The sequence below is a fragment of the Aythya fuligula genome, chromosome 4 (assembly GCF_009819795.1).
Source record: "Aythya fuligula isolate bAytFul2 chromosome 4, bAytFul2.pri, whole genome shotgun sequence".
Taxonomy (NCBI): Eukaryota; Metazoa; Chordata; class Aves; order Anseriformes; family Anatidae; genus Aythya; species Aythya fuligula.
In genome coordinates, this window is record NC_045562.1 from 67258215 (window position 1) to 67272803 (window position 14589).

The following is a 14589-nucleotide window of genomic DNA, read 5'->3' on the forward strand; positions in this document are numbered from 1 at the left end:
ACATCAAATTTATTGTTCCATTTTTGCAAACCTATAGCTTTAAGTGAATTCATACTTTTAACTTCATATCTTCTCTCATGATTAAACTAACTGCACATGATTTGAAAAAACAGAATGAATGCCTCTTCTTGGGACATGACTAATTCCCTACAACAGAAGAATGGCACGCACCACCCAACTGGCTACGGCATTACTAGGAGTCTATGGAGAAGCCCATCACAAAGCCACAGGGGCCCAACTGCAGAAAGGAAGCATTTTTTAAACAGAGAGACAATCTTCTCAACAAGCACTAGCCCAAAGTTTTTTTGGCAAACAGCAAGATAATGCAGAGAAAACTTGATGCTGAAGTGTCACAAAAACCTAATCCAAATTGGATGCTGACATCCACGTTCTTGCCTCCAGCCATATTTCTATTCCCTCTTAGGTGTTGCCTGTTGTTTCTGTTGCATCCTCTAATTAATGGTTTTCCTATTGAAAAAATACTTTTGTAGGGTTTATTTTACCAGTTTAGTGAGCTGAAACAGCCCAGCACAAAGTCTAGTGAGCCCTCAATGCGGTGTCAGAGACGACTGAGTGTCAGTGACCCTCCCCATTAGAAAAACTGCTCACAATAGAGAATTTCCCACACTATGAAAAACACAATCCTTCTCTGACCACAATTATACTGGTAAAATTCAAAAAGGCAACACACACTCTTCAGGCAAAGGCCCAGCAACTTACTTGGTATGTGCAACATGCACAGCTGTAAAACATTTAGCTACTTCTGTTGAACTCAAAGAATATTACTGTTGTGTATTACCAAAACAGTATAAAATATAGAGAGCCAATTACAAGAATTAAAAATGCCTCAGTCTCATGGAGTCATAGATGCACTGCTGATGCAAGTTTATTAGGGAAAAATGGAAGTACAGTCTGCACACCTACAGATATTTATATATATATATATAAAAGACTGTTTTGCAGTGCAGCTAATGCTAAAAGCTTGCATTTAATACAGTAAAAGGATGAAAAGTATGATTTTAGTATCTTTAAATGATCTACACTGATGCATCCAGAATCACTCAAAGTCTTTGTTCTTATTCTGTTGTATGAACAGTGAAATACTAACTAGACCTTTTGGTTGCATTCACACTGTTATACTATACCACCTCTATCATCACATTTGGGAATATTTTTGTCAGGTTATGGACAGAAGGCAACTTTAAGAGCATTCCCAACAGGAAACACTTTCCAAAGCATTCTTCTACACACACTTGCAGAACTCCATTGCAGCCTTATTCCAGTCCGTATTCCAGATCATCAAACAAAGGTTATCCAACCACCACAAATCAACACCTTTACACTTTGCACTCAGGGATGAAATTCAAAAAAGCCTCGTGACTGCACAAATGAGCATTCTCACTGTTCACGTGGTGTTACAGTGAGCTGAACTTGGAAAGTCTGTGTATGTGTTGCACAAACCAAACTCACCTGCAGTTCTCTGTTCCCAAGGTCACACCACCCGCCAGGACCACAAAACCGACCCACTGTTTTCTCACTTAACGAAACCAAGATACAAAGGGCCATCAAGGCAGCTCCTTACCCAGCACCTGCCTCAACCAGACAACACCACATTAGTAGCTCAGTTAACACACCTAGCTGCAAGGCTGCTCAATGAGACAGAAGAAACTGTCATTACATCTTCATAGGAGGAAGAAAACCTGCATCAGCGCAGCCACCACACTAATGAGAACACCATCTGTGCCAACAAACAAGAAGGTGAAGAAGAATTCCAACATGGAAAGCCAAGATTAGGAGTGCATGAAAATGTCTGAGAAGATCATGGCTGGCAATTCCCACAGAAGCCTCAGACTTCGGGAGGTGCACATGGGGCAGTTGTAAGCTGCATTATATGCTAGAAGCTGCCAGACCAGCGGTCAGGCCTACCCTTCTCTCCCTACTTGGCAGATGGAGAAAGTTAATACATCTATCTGTTCATGCACCCAAAAGCATGCAATCTGAGGCTGCACTTAGGATATGATTGTGAATTGGTTCATTTATGCAATTAAATCTATATCTTTGGTTCCTAAAAAATACGATCTCAAAATTATTTCTACTACTAAGTTGTTAAGGTGGGAGTTACAGAAGAGTTTACTTGGACAAAAAAAGGAGAAACTTAAATTCTACAGAAAATGTAAAATATATCTTGTTGTTACAGAACTGTTCTGTTGGGAACATCAAAATTACTTAAAATGCATCTGCTTCAGAGGTCTTCAGACATCAACAGTTTCAATAAGCTCTTTGTTTGACAGTTCTATTAAAGCATAAGGGAAGGAATCCTTCAATACGACAGGCATGTTTTACAAGCCACTTTTACCAAAATTAGATACTATTTGTGTACAGAATTGTCCACTAAAGGAAAGAATAAGCAACCATATGCAAACACCATATGCAATGGTATTTCCTCACAAGTTACTATCTACTTGCAATTTCAATGATATTTTTCAGATTATTTAGTTAATGGCAGTTTTCTATACATCCTCAAATGTACACAATCAAGTAGCAGTCCTTTATGCAACCTTTTTCTGTACCACTAACTGAATTTTTGTGATCTTGGCTTCTCTGTGTTTTTATAGATAGTAAGGTACACAGCATGTAAAAATACTTTTATACATTTCAAAGCACTTCAAAGGAAAAGATACCAGACAAACGTATAACAATGTTATGTTTTCTAGAGTTACCTGAAGTTGCTGTTCCTTGAACATATCTGGATGTGGGGAATTGAGAATATCATCTGCCAGCTGTGCCTGGCTATCAATATTAACTGGAGTTGTAGCTTTGCTACACAAAAACTTAGTGAAGATCTCCCGAGCTCTGTAAGAAAGCTGCAGAAAACCAATGCTATCCTGTTAATTTATATGCAACTTTGCAAATGCATCTTTACACAGCTATTTTTAATACTGATGTATTTCATCCAAAAACATAGAGCCATTCCAATTTCCCAAATTTCCCAAATACATATAAGCAGTTTTCACTTAACAGCTTTTGTTAGCTTTAGGAAAGAAACAGTGTTTTTTTTTCCTTTAACATTGTAAATACTCATCAGATATTTCTTAAGTGGTAAAAGATACCATCAAAATAAAACTTTAAATAATTAAACTATGAAATTAATAAAGGTGAACCACGTCAAATGCTATCTTAAGAGGGAGATGAGGTATTTTATATTTTAAACCTTTCAGATAATGGTTACTATTTAAATAAATTCTCTAAGCCTCAATTTCTAGAAGTTAGAAAAATGTAAACATATATTTGAATATTTACTGTTAGAAAATATTCATGTGCTATTTTTATGTTGTTTACCTTGAAACACCCACATTATAGAAGGAATGAAAAAAGCACACCAAACAGAGCTCAGAGCCCTTACTAGGGGTGTTCAGAAAATACATTGTTCTGAGATAGAAGAAAGTCGTGAAAAAAATTGATGGTCCATAAAGGAGCAAAGGGGTACTAGGAAGCTGAATCCATTTCCGCAGTGTAAACCTGACTAGATGCAGTTGTGATGTTGACAGCAGTTGTTGCAAACCTGCACAAAATTAATGTAACTAAAATTGCCTGACCAATGTCAGACTGTGTTAAAAGAATGAGATGCAGATTCTCATAATCTGTGAACAAATATTAATACCCTTACTGCAGCAGATATATTAGTCTATATAGATACATATACATATGTTAGTTATATACACATTATAAACAAATTATCTTAGCAAATAGAGGCAGTTTAGCTGAAAGAGCACAACAGAGGCTAACTTTGCTCTCTTGAGGAACTTAACTCCTTGACATGTTAAATTAATTTGCTCTGCATTCTCTTACACTGGACTAGCCGTTTTTCAACATCCAAAATAGCTTAGCTATTCTTACTATTCTTAGTTACAGAACTATCTCTGCACTTCACTGAAACCTAACTACATCCAGCATCTTAAACCTGGGACAGTGCTCCCAGGGAACTGAGAGAATTAGACTGAAGCTCTAACCCTAGTGTAGTGAAATCACAGTAGACCAAACATAGTTCTAATAATTTCAATAATCTTGAAGAAGTAACAGTTTGTAGCAAGCAACCATATACTGAAACACAATATTGACTTACCTCTTTTTTATCATGTGCAGGTACATGGTTAAAATATTCACACGCCTGCCAAAATAAAATATTTTCTTCACTAAATTCCTTCCGCAGAAATTCCTAGGGTGAAAATAAGCAAATAATTAAGAGCATCATAAAGAAAAGAAGTTACTTGTGGTTTTTCACAGTGGTAATTCAGTCCAGTTTTAATGCATGTCCAATATACGCCTAGTGCTTTCCTCTCTCATTTCTTTTAAATGTATACAGTTGAAATTAATGCATCAAGTTGCAATCACATCATTTTCACATACAAAAATGAAATTTCATGTTAAGTAGTATATATACACTAGTGAATAAACCTAATAAAAATTTAAATAATGTATAAGTACATTAAAAAATTATACCGTAAACCAGCTGCCTTTAATTGCAGTACTAATAATAGAATAGAATAAATGTTTATCAAGCAGTGTGCATAACCAATTGCGTATTCATTACAGCAATTTTCTGCATCACATGCCCACTACAAGAATATTTCATCACTGCCTGTTTATGTGTTCAGATGGATTCTCCTTGGAAAAGACTTTCTTAGAGGAAAATAAAATCTCTCAGTAAAACAAACAATAATCACGTTTATATTACAGCATCCAAAGGACCAAATAAGGACCAAGATCCCATTCAGTTTGAAAACTGTACAAAGACATACTGTCCCTGATTCAAATCTGTGTAGTTCAATTTTGTCTCAGCATATTTCTTGAAAGCATTTTACCCATTATCAAAAAAAAAATCACTCTAAAAAGTAAACTTGGTCCTCTAAAAACTCTCCAGTGACTCATTTAGTTGGAACAATGCTTGTTTATGCTTTAGAGCTTTACCTATCAGCGTTTAAGTGAAAAGAATTTAGGTTATCATACAAGCCACAACCTTCACTCAAACATCACACTGCTATCACTCAAGTTTCCTTAACATTCAAGGCAGTCTCAGAGGAATCTTCACAGAAATACTTAAAACTAAACCTTATTTGTCCTTTTAGGACTTGCACAGAGTTCAGAGAGTCCAACTGTAAAAAAAAAAAAACAGTTGAGACAGACTACAACACACAGAGCCTAAATGCACTAGCAGCCTCTCAGTTTAAAATATAAGTTTTTATGCCTAACCTGAAAATTAAAAAATAAGTTAAAATAAAAAAAAAAAAGAGAGTAGTCAGGGGACATGACATTGCTGTGTCTTACATGTAATTACAGATTAGAAGAGAATCAAATTAGTGAGCAGGAACTGGAACCCAACTGCCTACTTCCCCACTCTGTGCCTTCACACCTCCAGAAATCTCCTCTTTGCCTTCTTTTTGGCCACGTGATTTTGGCACAGCTGGCTGCACAACAATTAGAAGGAAGACTGAATGGAGCCCCACTTGGAACATTACATAGCCTAGTAGCTGTCAAAATATGGCTGGGAAGCTGGAGATGTGGGTTTGAACCACTTGAGGAGGGAACTGCAAACAGGTCTCTCACTTCCTGGATGACTGCTCTCATCAACAGACTATTATGCAAAATGTGAGTATTTGCAAAACATGCAAAATCTCTTCTTCAAGAGTAATTTCTGCTGTGTGACAAAGCTGTCCTCAGGAAAGCCTCTGCATTCTGAATCCCAAATGGACCCAGATGCTACTATGAAATCGTAAATTACATGCTGATGGTCCAAGGTTCTTGAACCCTGGTGGATATCTGCGCCATCTGGCTAGTTGTACATGTAGGTGATTTCCTTCTGAGTCCATGGGCTTTTAGAACTTCCCTTTGAAGGAATGTTAACTTGTTAAATTGCAAAGGCATTTCATCCAGCTACCATGATTCTGCTTTACGCCAGAGTTCATGGCATTACAGTATCCAGGTAGCAGGTAAAGTTGAACAATGGCCTTGGATCTCTCTTGGGCCTCAAGAAAATGGTAGTGCACAATAAATTTCAGCACTCCCTTTCTTTAAATTGAGTATTTCTTTAACACATGTATTTTTGTAAAGTTGATAAAAATAATTTTTAATTGGAATGAGAAAAAGTGAAACTTCCTGAATTTAATATCCGAGATGGCCTTTTGCTAAACTGAAATGCAATATTAACATTTAATCTGAAAACTCAATAAACACCAGTTACTTTCAAACTTCTTAATAAAAGTTTTAAACATTCATAGTACTAAAAGACTGCAGCAATTTCTTATGTATACATAAGTAAGCCTACTGATGGTTTACAAGTAACAAGAAAGGACAACTAAACTTTCAGTAAAACTATATCCTTTTTAGGTGGATTCTAACATTCTATCAAAATTGTAATTTTTCTTTCAGTATGAGAAGAATCTCAATATCTAAGCAAAAATGCTGATGGCTCTTAAACTACACTGCTAAGAAAAATGGAAAGACGGGGAACTTGATATCTACGATGTATTATTTTGCTTTTACTTCTGTTTCCTCAAACAGGCATTCACTGTTAATCTGTTTTTCATGTCCCCTCACCATTTAAGCTGGAAGTCTGACTATTAATCATTTTAATGTACTTTCATATTAAGTGAAGGAGTTACTGCAGATTCCAGAAATCTACATCTCTTGTACCATAAGTTTCTTTATGTTCAGTTTGAGAAAATTATTTGGGCAGCACAAAAAGTCCTTGTACAACATATACAGAATCAACAACAGACTTTCTGAGCAACAATGCAAAACCATATACCCCTCAATTTCCTTATATGTAAAATAAGGATGATACTATTTATAACTTCATAAATGTCCCGTGAAGAAGTTTAATTTGTGCTTTGCAAATACTCAACTCTGTTCCTGAAAACTGCAGCTTTAACCACTGCTCTTAAAATACCTAACTACTTCAAGAAAATATTTCTAAAAAAGGTTTTGCAGGAAGATAAGCCACTGTATCATCAAAAAAAAAATCTTCTGCATGGTTTCCAACATTTCAGTAAAGCTTCCAAACATTTCAGTAGACAAATATGTGAGTAAATCATTAACTCTTAGAGAACTACTGAAACTTTGCCTTTTTCTTGTAAAAAGTCAAGAGATACAAAATATAAACAAATAGAAACGTTATACAAAATGTGGAATCTTACTAAAAATTCTGGTACAAAGAAAAACATACCCTCCATTTCATCTGAGATTCAGATAAATGAATCTCAGATGATTCAGATTCAATGAGATTCAGATAAAATGGAGGATAATTCATTAAAATACATGTATTACTATGAACTCTTATTAAGCTGTAAACCAGTTTAAACTTAAAAGATGTTGAGATAACCACTGTGCAACAACGAACTCCTATCTCTTGTCCTATGTAGGGATAGCATCACAAAAGGAAAAAAAAAAAGTATTACAGCAGTGATATCAGGTAGTTTGAAAGGTCTCGTACTATTTCTCAAACCTTACCGAAAAATATTTAACACCGAGAGGATCCTGAAGAAGACGCTCGAATGAAACTGCCCAGCTTGCAACTCTTCTGTCTCGAAGTCGTCGACAGCTCTGTACGCTGGGAAGACTAGCATTGCTACTGAGGCTGTTCTCACTGATGCAATCTTTCAAATCAGTACTATTCAGCTCTGTTAAAAAAAAAAAAAAAAAAAAAAAGTTAATAAAATATTATTCACTTTTATTCTTTCCTCTGCAGCATGGTTTTCTTCATTTATCACATCTCTTTCACAAGCTCATAGTAGTGCAGACTTCAAAACCTCTCTGCATTGTTTATTAGGGGCACCTACATAGAAAATAATAATAACAACCGTCTCTCAATTTTATTCTGTTGCAAAGAAAATCAAATGAGCATCTTAGCAGCAATGCCCTACCAGAAGCAAAAGGAGCAATCAGTAGATCCTGCTAACACTCCTCACCACATGGACTGCAATCTTTTGTAAGGTTACCCAAGGAAGATAGGTCTTTAAAAATCTACCGCTTACCAGAAAGTGGGAAAAAAAGAAAAAACTATTTGATGACAGAAGATTGAAAATTGTATGAAATTTTACTATCAGTAGTCAGAGGCTTTCTGAAGTGTTTCATGGAATGAGAGATTCTTGCTAAACGCTGAAAGCTTAGGAGAAAAACCAACTTAAAATAGTACTATCAATGAAAATGAGCTAGTAATGGATGTCCTCCTTATCCTTGGGAAGCAGATGGGTCAATCCATAAATCCTAATTTGACTGGGGGTTTCTGACAAAAACAGGGATCCAAGACTACATTCCAAACCCAAGTCAGCAATCAGCAACTATCTGGGGACCTCAATGTTCTCCTAGTCTGCATGACGCAGCACCCAGCAGGACACTTCTAAGAGGAGGCTGCTTCTCATCCTGTCCTTGCTGGGGTATTTGGGGGTCTTCTTGACATAAGTGATCACTAGAAAAATTCTACAATACCTAAATTCTGTTATACCTAAATAGCCTGCTTTAGTAGAATAATTTGCATATCTGAATAAAACATTTTCCTAATGAAACAACCAAGAGAGAATTAAACTACCAGTGTTTTCAAACAGCATAGGAATAAAACATTCAAAACAGGAGATTACATATCACTACTTAGATTCATACACAAAGCAACATTGAGATGACACACTCATTAGCCACCTCATACAAATAACCAAAAGGAAGAAATAATAATAATGGTATGATGTTGCTTCAATTTAACTGCTAAAATGGTAGCTATAATAGTATATGGAATAAGTGAGAATAACAGTGGCAGGCTGTGGTCAGATCTTGAAGATGGCAGGTGGCAAACAATACTGACTCAGAAACTCAGTGTTACCCTACATTCACTCAGTGCCCTCTTTCAGGATGAAGTTGAGAAACGACCTGATACTTTAAATCTTGAAAAGAACAGAAATGGCTTTTGTATTCTGAAAGACAAATAAACAAGAACCCATAGAAAAATTAGGAAAATACAACCTTGTGCAGCAGCATGACTGTTGTAACTTCAAGTATTAAACTAAACCCTATTTTTTATATATCAGTAAATACAGTACACACAAAAATATTGAAGAATTGACCACTTGCTCACATAGTGGAAAACTGAAAGAAATGACTCTTCTAAGGAAACAGCAGGGAATTATTCACACACTTGTCATTTATTTGTTGCATGTCCTTTTACAGACCACTACTCTCTCCATCTCTCAGCTTACACAAATGTAAAATCAATATAGAAGTACTCACAGTTACCCACTTCACAGAGTAGGTCTGAGGTTTAATTGTGAAGACATAACTGAATAAAGTCTTGAACAACCCTGTCTCAAAATGGACCCTGCTTAGAGCAGGAGGTTGGACCTGAGACATGCCAAACCAAGTGAATTTGTGATGAAGGGATAAAAACAGGTAGTCATTCAATTATTTGAAAAATTAGCAGTAACAGATGTAAGAAAATACGTTCCTCAAATAAAATAACAGTGTCTTCAATAATTATATGCCAAATAGAAAATCAAAGCTTAAGATCACTCTAAATGCAAGCTGATTGAGCAAACTGAATTCACAACCCCTGAGGAATAGCCTATTCTTTACAGAAACATTTTTATTGTTGTTTATTTTCCACAGTTAATCACATAGATAAACTAAAGCAAGGAGTAATTTCACCAAAATTACTATTCTATAAGATCTCTCAAGGTCTTCTTTTCTGTTATATATTTGGAATGATTTTGCCTTTCCAAATTCTGTGTCACCAAACATTATTGTTCATCCCTGGAAGTATGAGATTGCATAAAAGGGCCATTCAAAGATGGTTACAAACACACCAAAAAGTCATAAACACTGTTATAAAGATAAGAAAATTTAAAGAAAAAAATAGTTCTGAAACTTCATTTTTGTATGTATTCTGTAGCTTACCAATATTTACTAAGAATTAAAAGCTAACTACTGCAATTTTCAGTAAGCAAAGCTATTGTTTAAGCAAAATGTTGCAAAAAAAGATACAGAATTAGATTAGAGGCAAATTAAAATGGGTATTTTCAATAAGGATAATATTTAAGGAACATAATAATACATTAGGCATAAAAATATTTTTTATTTGCCTAATGGTCATATTAATCAAAGCTAATGAAAAAGACTCAGCAAATAATGCTAAATATCCTTATAACAAATATTTATTCACTTTCTCCTGTAAGACATATCAAAGAGCATAACCAAGTCAACTGTTAGCCTCATTAGAGAATACCTGTCACCACAGTGAAACTATTGTGAAAGAAGCTAATGTGAATCTGAAGAGAATTACAGCTAAATTTATTACCAGGAGTATTTTGCTTTAACTCTGCAAGTGGATACGTTCTATTTTACAGTCCAGGATATAAATAGACACCCACTTCTCGATATATCTGGAACAGTTTCAGATGTTACTGCCTCACTACAAGAGGGTTCGATGCCCGGAGTTCTCCGGTGACGAACGATGAGTTTCCTAGGCCCATTGAGGCAAACTCCAAAAGGTAAACTCATCCCACACACCAAGCTGCCTAACCCTAGGTGGGTGACAGGAGGAGGTTAGGGAGTAGCCACAGGAACTGCTCAACCCTAAAGGGCAAGTCACAGTGCCGTAGGACTCCCATGGACTGGGAAAATGGTAGGCACAGCGGTCTTTGGAAGAGCAGCTTCTCCCTCCTCCCAAGAGTGGCTGTTCAGCTTCCCCATGGTAGGGAGGAAGACCAAATTGCAATTACAGTCCGGGTGTTTACACCAGTCGGTAACTGCTAACTACCTCTAATTGCTAGCAGCTGCTCACTCTCCAGCTTGTCAGAGTTACATTTGCTATAAACTATGCTGGTTTCTCATTCCTCTGATAGGCTGCCGACTCTGGAGGTCCCCTAGAAAACAAATGAATCAAAATAAGACTGCATTTTCAACAGCTCTGAGAGCTACTGGCACAGGTCCTCCAAAGCGTTAGAGCGGCATTAAGGGCTTACTCATTCTCAGTAAACTGTTTCTGTTCTGTTGGACTTTATTTAGCTAACTCAGATTTTCTTCAGAAAGTACCGTTAACCCTGGCACTGCTTTGTTTTCCCTTAAAAAGGAAATGCAGTCAGTTTGCTTTATGAAGGGATACAGATTTCTGCTAGAGTACCCGTTAACCTGGAAACGAGGCAGAACAGGGTTATTCCCCAGGACAGGGCTTGGTTAAGTACTTGTATCAATGGTTGTAATTAAGTTACAGCATGGTATAGCAGTATGCAATCTAGAATCAGAAATAAAGATGGAAAAATATCACCAACTCTCACAGCACGACGTAATTTATCCAAATCACACTTAAATGCAGAGTGTATAAGCTGTAGCTCCTGTTCCACTCTGGTTGCAGAGGAATGCTTCCCCTGTAAGCCTGCCGTGTCAGGTTTCCTGACTCACACCACTTGCATTCCTTGCTACACACAGCCCACCCTGCAAAGGAGGAATAGGGCCACTTTCCAACCCAGTCACCTATTTCCTCTAACGATCACTCTGTGCCCTCACACCTAGAGCCCTGACCCCTCACTCTCAAACATTGTAATCACACGGCTGTGCAAAGCTTCCAAATACCTTCCTTCCTTCCTTTTTCCTTATTGTGCAGCTACACTGACCCAGCTTGCGTTACCTGTAAAAGGAGGCTCCTCACTGAAGCATCAGGAATCCAGTGGCCCTACATTTATTTCTGTTCTAAGAATCACCGCACCCAGCGAGGAAGTACCACTGCCTGTGCAAACTCATTGGTTCATTTATTACCATCTTCAAACACAGAACTGAGGAAGAATACTTCCTAAAATCCACACAACCTTTTACACCTTTTGTGTTTACACAATAAAGTGTTATGTAAGAAAATACACACATTTAATCATCTACAATCTTCAAAGTATTCAGGATAAAATGGCTTTGAAAGTTTTGATTTAAATCATATAAAGCAATATACATTTTAAATCATATAAAGCAAAATCTGAATGCAATTAAGGATATTTTTGTAAGCATTTTTTCATAAAATCCATCTATATTTCTTAACCCACTAATACTTTTTTATTATTGTGAGCAGCTCCACATACTCCTAGTAATCATCTGAATGCATGCACTCATATAATTAAGATATTCCAGTTAATCACTAAATACATTACCTGGATAAAGCTGATACGAACCACTGTGGTGCCACTTAATCAAATACTTCAAGGCATTCACTGACAGCCATCCTTCTGAATCCATACCAAGTTCAGCTGTAACGTCCCGGAACCCATTGGGTGAAGGCTGGCCTCACTGCCCGGCACATTGCTCCTCTGCGACTTTGGGATAAGGGAAGCTAACGCGTCCTCCTCCGGCAATTCCTGGTAGCTTTTTACACCATTCTAAACAAATCGATTCTTTACCCTCATGGCTTTAAGCAGAGGAAGCCAATAGTATACTTAACACAAAGCACTATAAAAATGCTCCATAAATAATTGAAAGAAAAGACCTTTTGCCACTGCTGCTAAAGGAGCTTGAATTATTTATGTTAGAGTGGAACACAGCTACAGCACGCACTGCCAACGGAACTGAAAAATAAGTCATATACCTGCTGGAGGAAATAATGCCTCTGTATTTACAGTGTAAATGGTAGTGGTTTGTTTTATTTTGGATATCATTATGGATTTCTTGTGCTACCTTCTTTAGTTACTTTTTAGAATAATAGATAATGTAAAAATGTATTTGAAACATCAGATTCCTTTCAAAAGATTCTTTAGGACCTTTTCCTTATGGAAATTCTTTCTGGATGATGAACACTAAAACCAGAAGTGAGCTGACGCAACAGCAAAGTGGTATCTCAGGAAAAAGACATGCCTATAGTATCTGATGTACTTTGGGATGTGGAAATAATAGACTTCAGCATCGCGGAACTGATCTCTGTAGGGAATAGCAGGTAAGAATTGAGTTAGAGATTCTTAATAGAGCTATTAAGATACCTCACCACCTGGGACCATCTGTCTGGGAGATGAATGACGGTGTACTTTTATTACATGCCCTTTGACCTTAAGGTTTGCCCTTTGTAAAGTGCCGTCTAGGCAGGTATCAATAGTGAAAGCCAGAAATTAGCTGGGGACTAATGATCATCCCTAAGATGATTTAGATTGCGCTGCGCTCAAAACGTCAGCCAGGCTGGGGCATGCTGTGTCAGCACGCTCCTACTCCTGCTGTAGCAGAAACGTATAGTTTCCAGGGTGGGAAGTAGGAGCAATCTGCTAATTACCCTTGGTTGTAGTAACATAAAATGGTTTCTACTGTTCCCACAGCATAGGTGCTGTAACTGATCTATAGCAGTGATCTTGCAGCAGTATTACAGTTTGCATTCTGATTGTCTGCAATTCATTAAGCAGGTCAGATACAGGTAGAGTTGCAGCAGGCATCTCTGTAGTATCTCTGGAAACACCGTTAACTCAAGGATCCGTATCTTTTACCCCTTTCACAAAGCCCAAGCACGTAGTTTAAGCTAATGACAACATCATAGCCTTGCCTAAGCAGAGTTACCATGTAAAACTTTTACAAGGGGTAGATGGTTTCCAGTGCCTGTCTCTGATGCAATAAAATCCATATGACACGAGGCTTAATTGACTTTGGAAAAAAGATGTGCAGAGAGAGTTGTGCCTCCTATTATACGGAAAGGATGTATATAAACACATTATTATTACTTTTCAAACATCAATTTCCCTTCCCAGACTGAAGCTTAACAACGTTTATACCATACACATGTACAAACACTCTTAGTCTAGGGAGAGAAATACACACTGCTATACTAATAGCTACAGTGGTGCAAATCTCTCTAATTTAGATGTTCTCTAAAATGTGCAAATCTGTGGATCTATTAATGAATTAGTGAAATTGGAGAAGATCGGAAAACTTCAGTGCTGTGACAATTTCAATAAAAGTGAAAGCCTGAAAATGTAATTCAGACGTGAATCAGAGCTTTTACTCAATGAAATGGATTAGGATTTTCCTTCATTTCAGTTTTTCTGGGTATATTCTCTTTGGTTCTTATTTTTCCAAACTTCTTTCTGGTATTCAAGCATTTATTCAATATTACTTATCAGAGCTCAACTACTGCATCTTACATAAATTATGCCCCCTCTTCACTGGGTACCATTTAAGAATGAAGAGAGTCCGTGTTAAATCTTCAGCACTAGCTGAAAAAATAGTAGGTCATACAACTTGGCAGAAAAATACTTATACATTCCTATCTGTTCTTTCCCCTCTGCAACCTACAGGGCCCTCAGATTTCAATTCTTCACAAAACTGGATAGAATTAACTGCGAAAACACAGTTACCTATGGAATTGGAAAGAAATGCAAGTAGCCATACTGGAAAAACTGAAAATAAGTCTGATCTTCAAAATAAACTTTCAGCTGGAAGCTTGAAATGACTATCAGATGAGTAATATCACAGGGATCTCCAAGTTTGGGTAGGCAACAGGAGTAAAACAATTTTCACTAATATAGGAGGAGAACCTTCGAGGAAAAGAGACACAAGTGCATCCTACTTTTAGCTAAAAAAGATCAATCAACTTTT

The 14589-nt window shown here is 36.9% G+C and overlaps 1 protein-coding gene across 1 annotated transcript in view; it reads right to left on the minus strand.

The window, feature by feature from the left end:
• RGS12 (regulator of G protein signaling 12) overlaps positions 1 to 14589 on the minus strand; it is an 85384-nt gene that overhangs the window by 25744 nt on the left and 45051 nt on the right. The window contains 3 exon segments of the mRNA XM_032187266.1: positions 2721 to 2864; positions 4124 to 4216; positions 7507 to 7676. Of these exon segments, the coding sequence (XP_032043157.1) occupies positions 2721 to 2864; positions 4124 to 4216; positions 7507 to 7676 (407 nt within the window).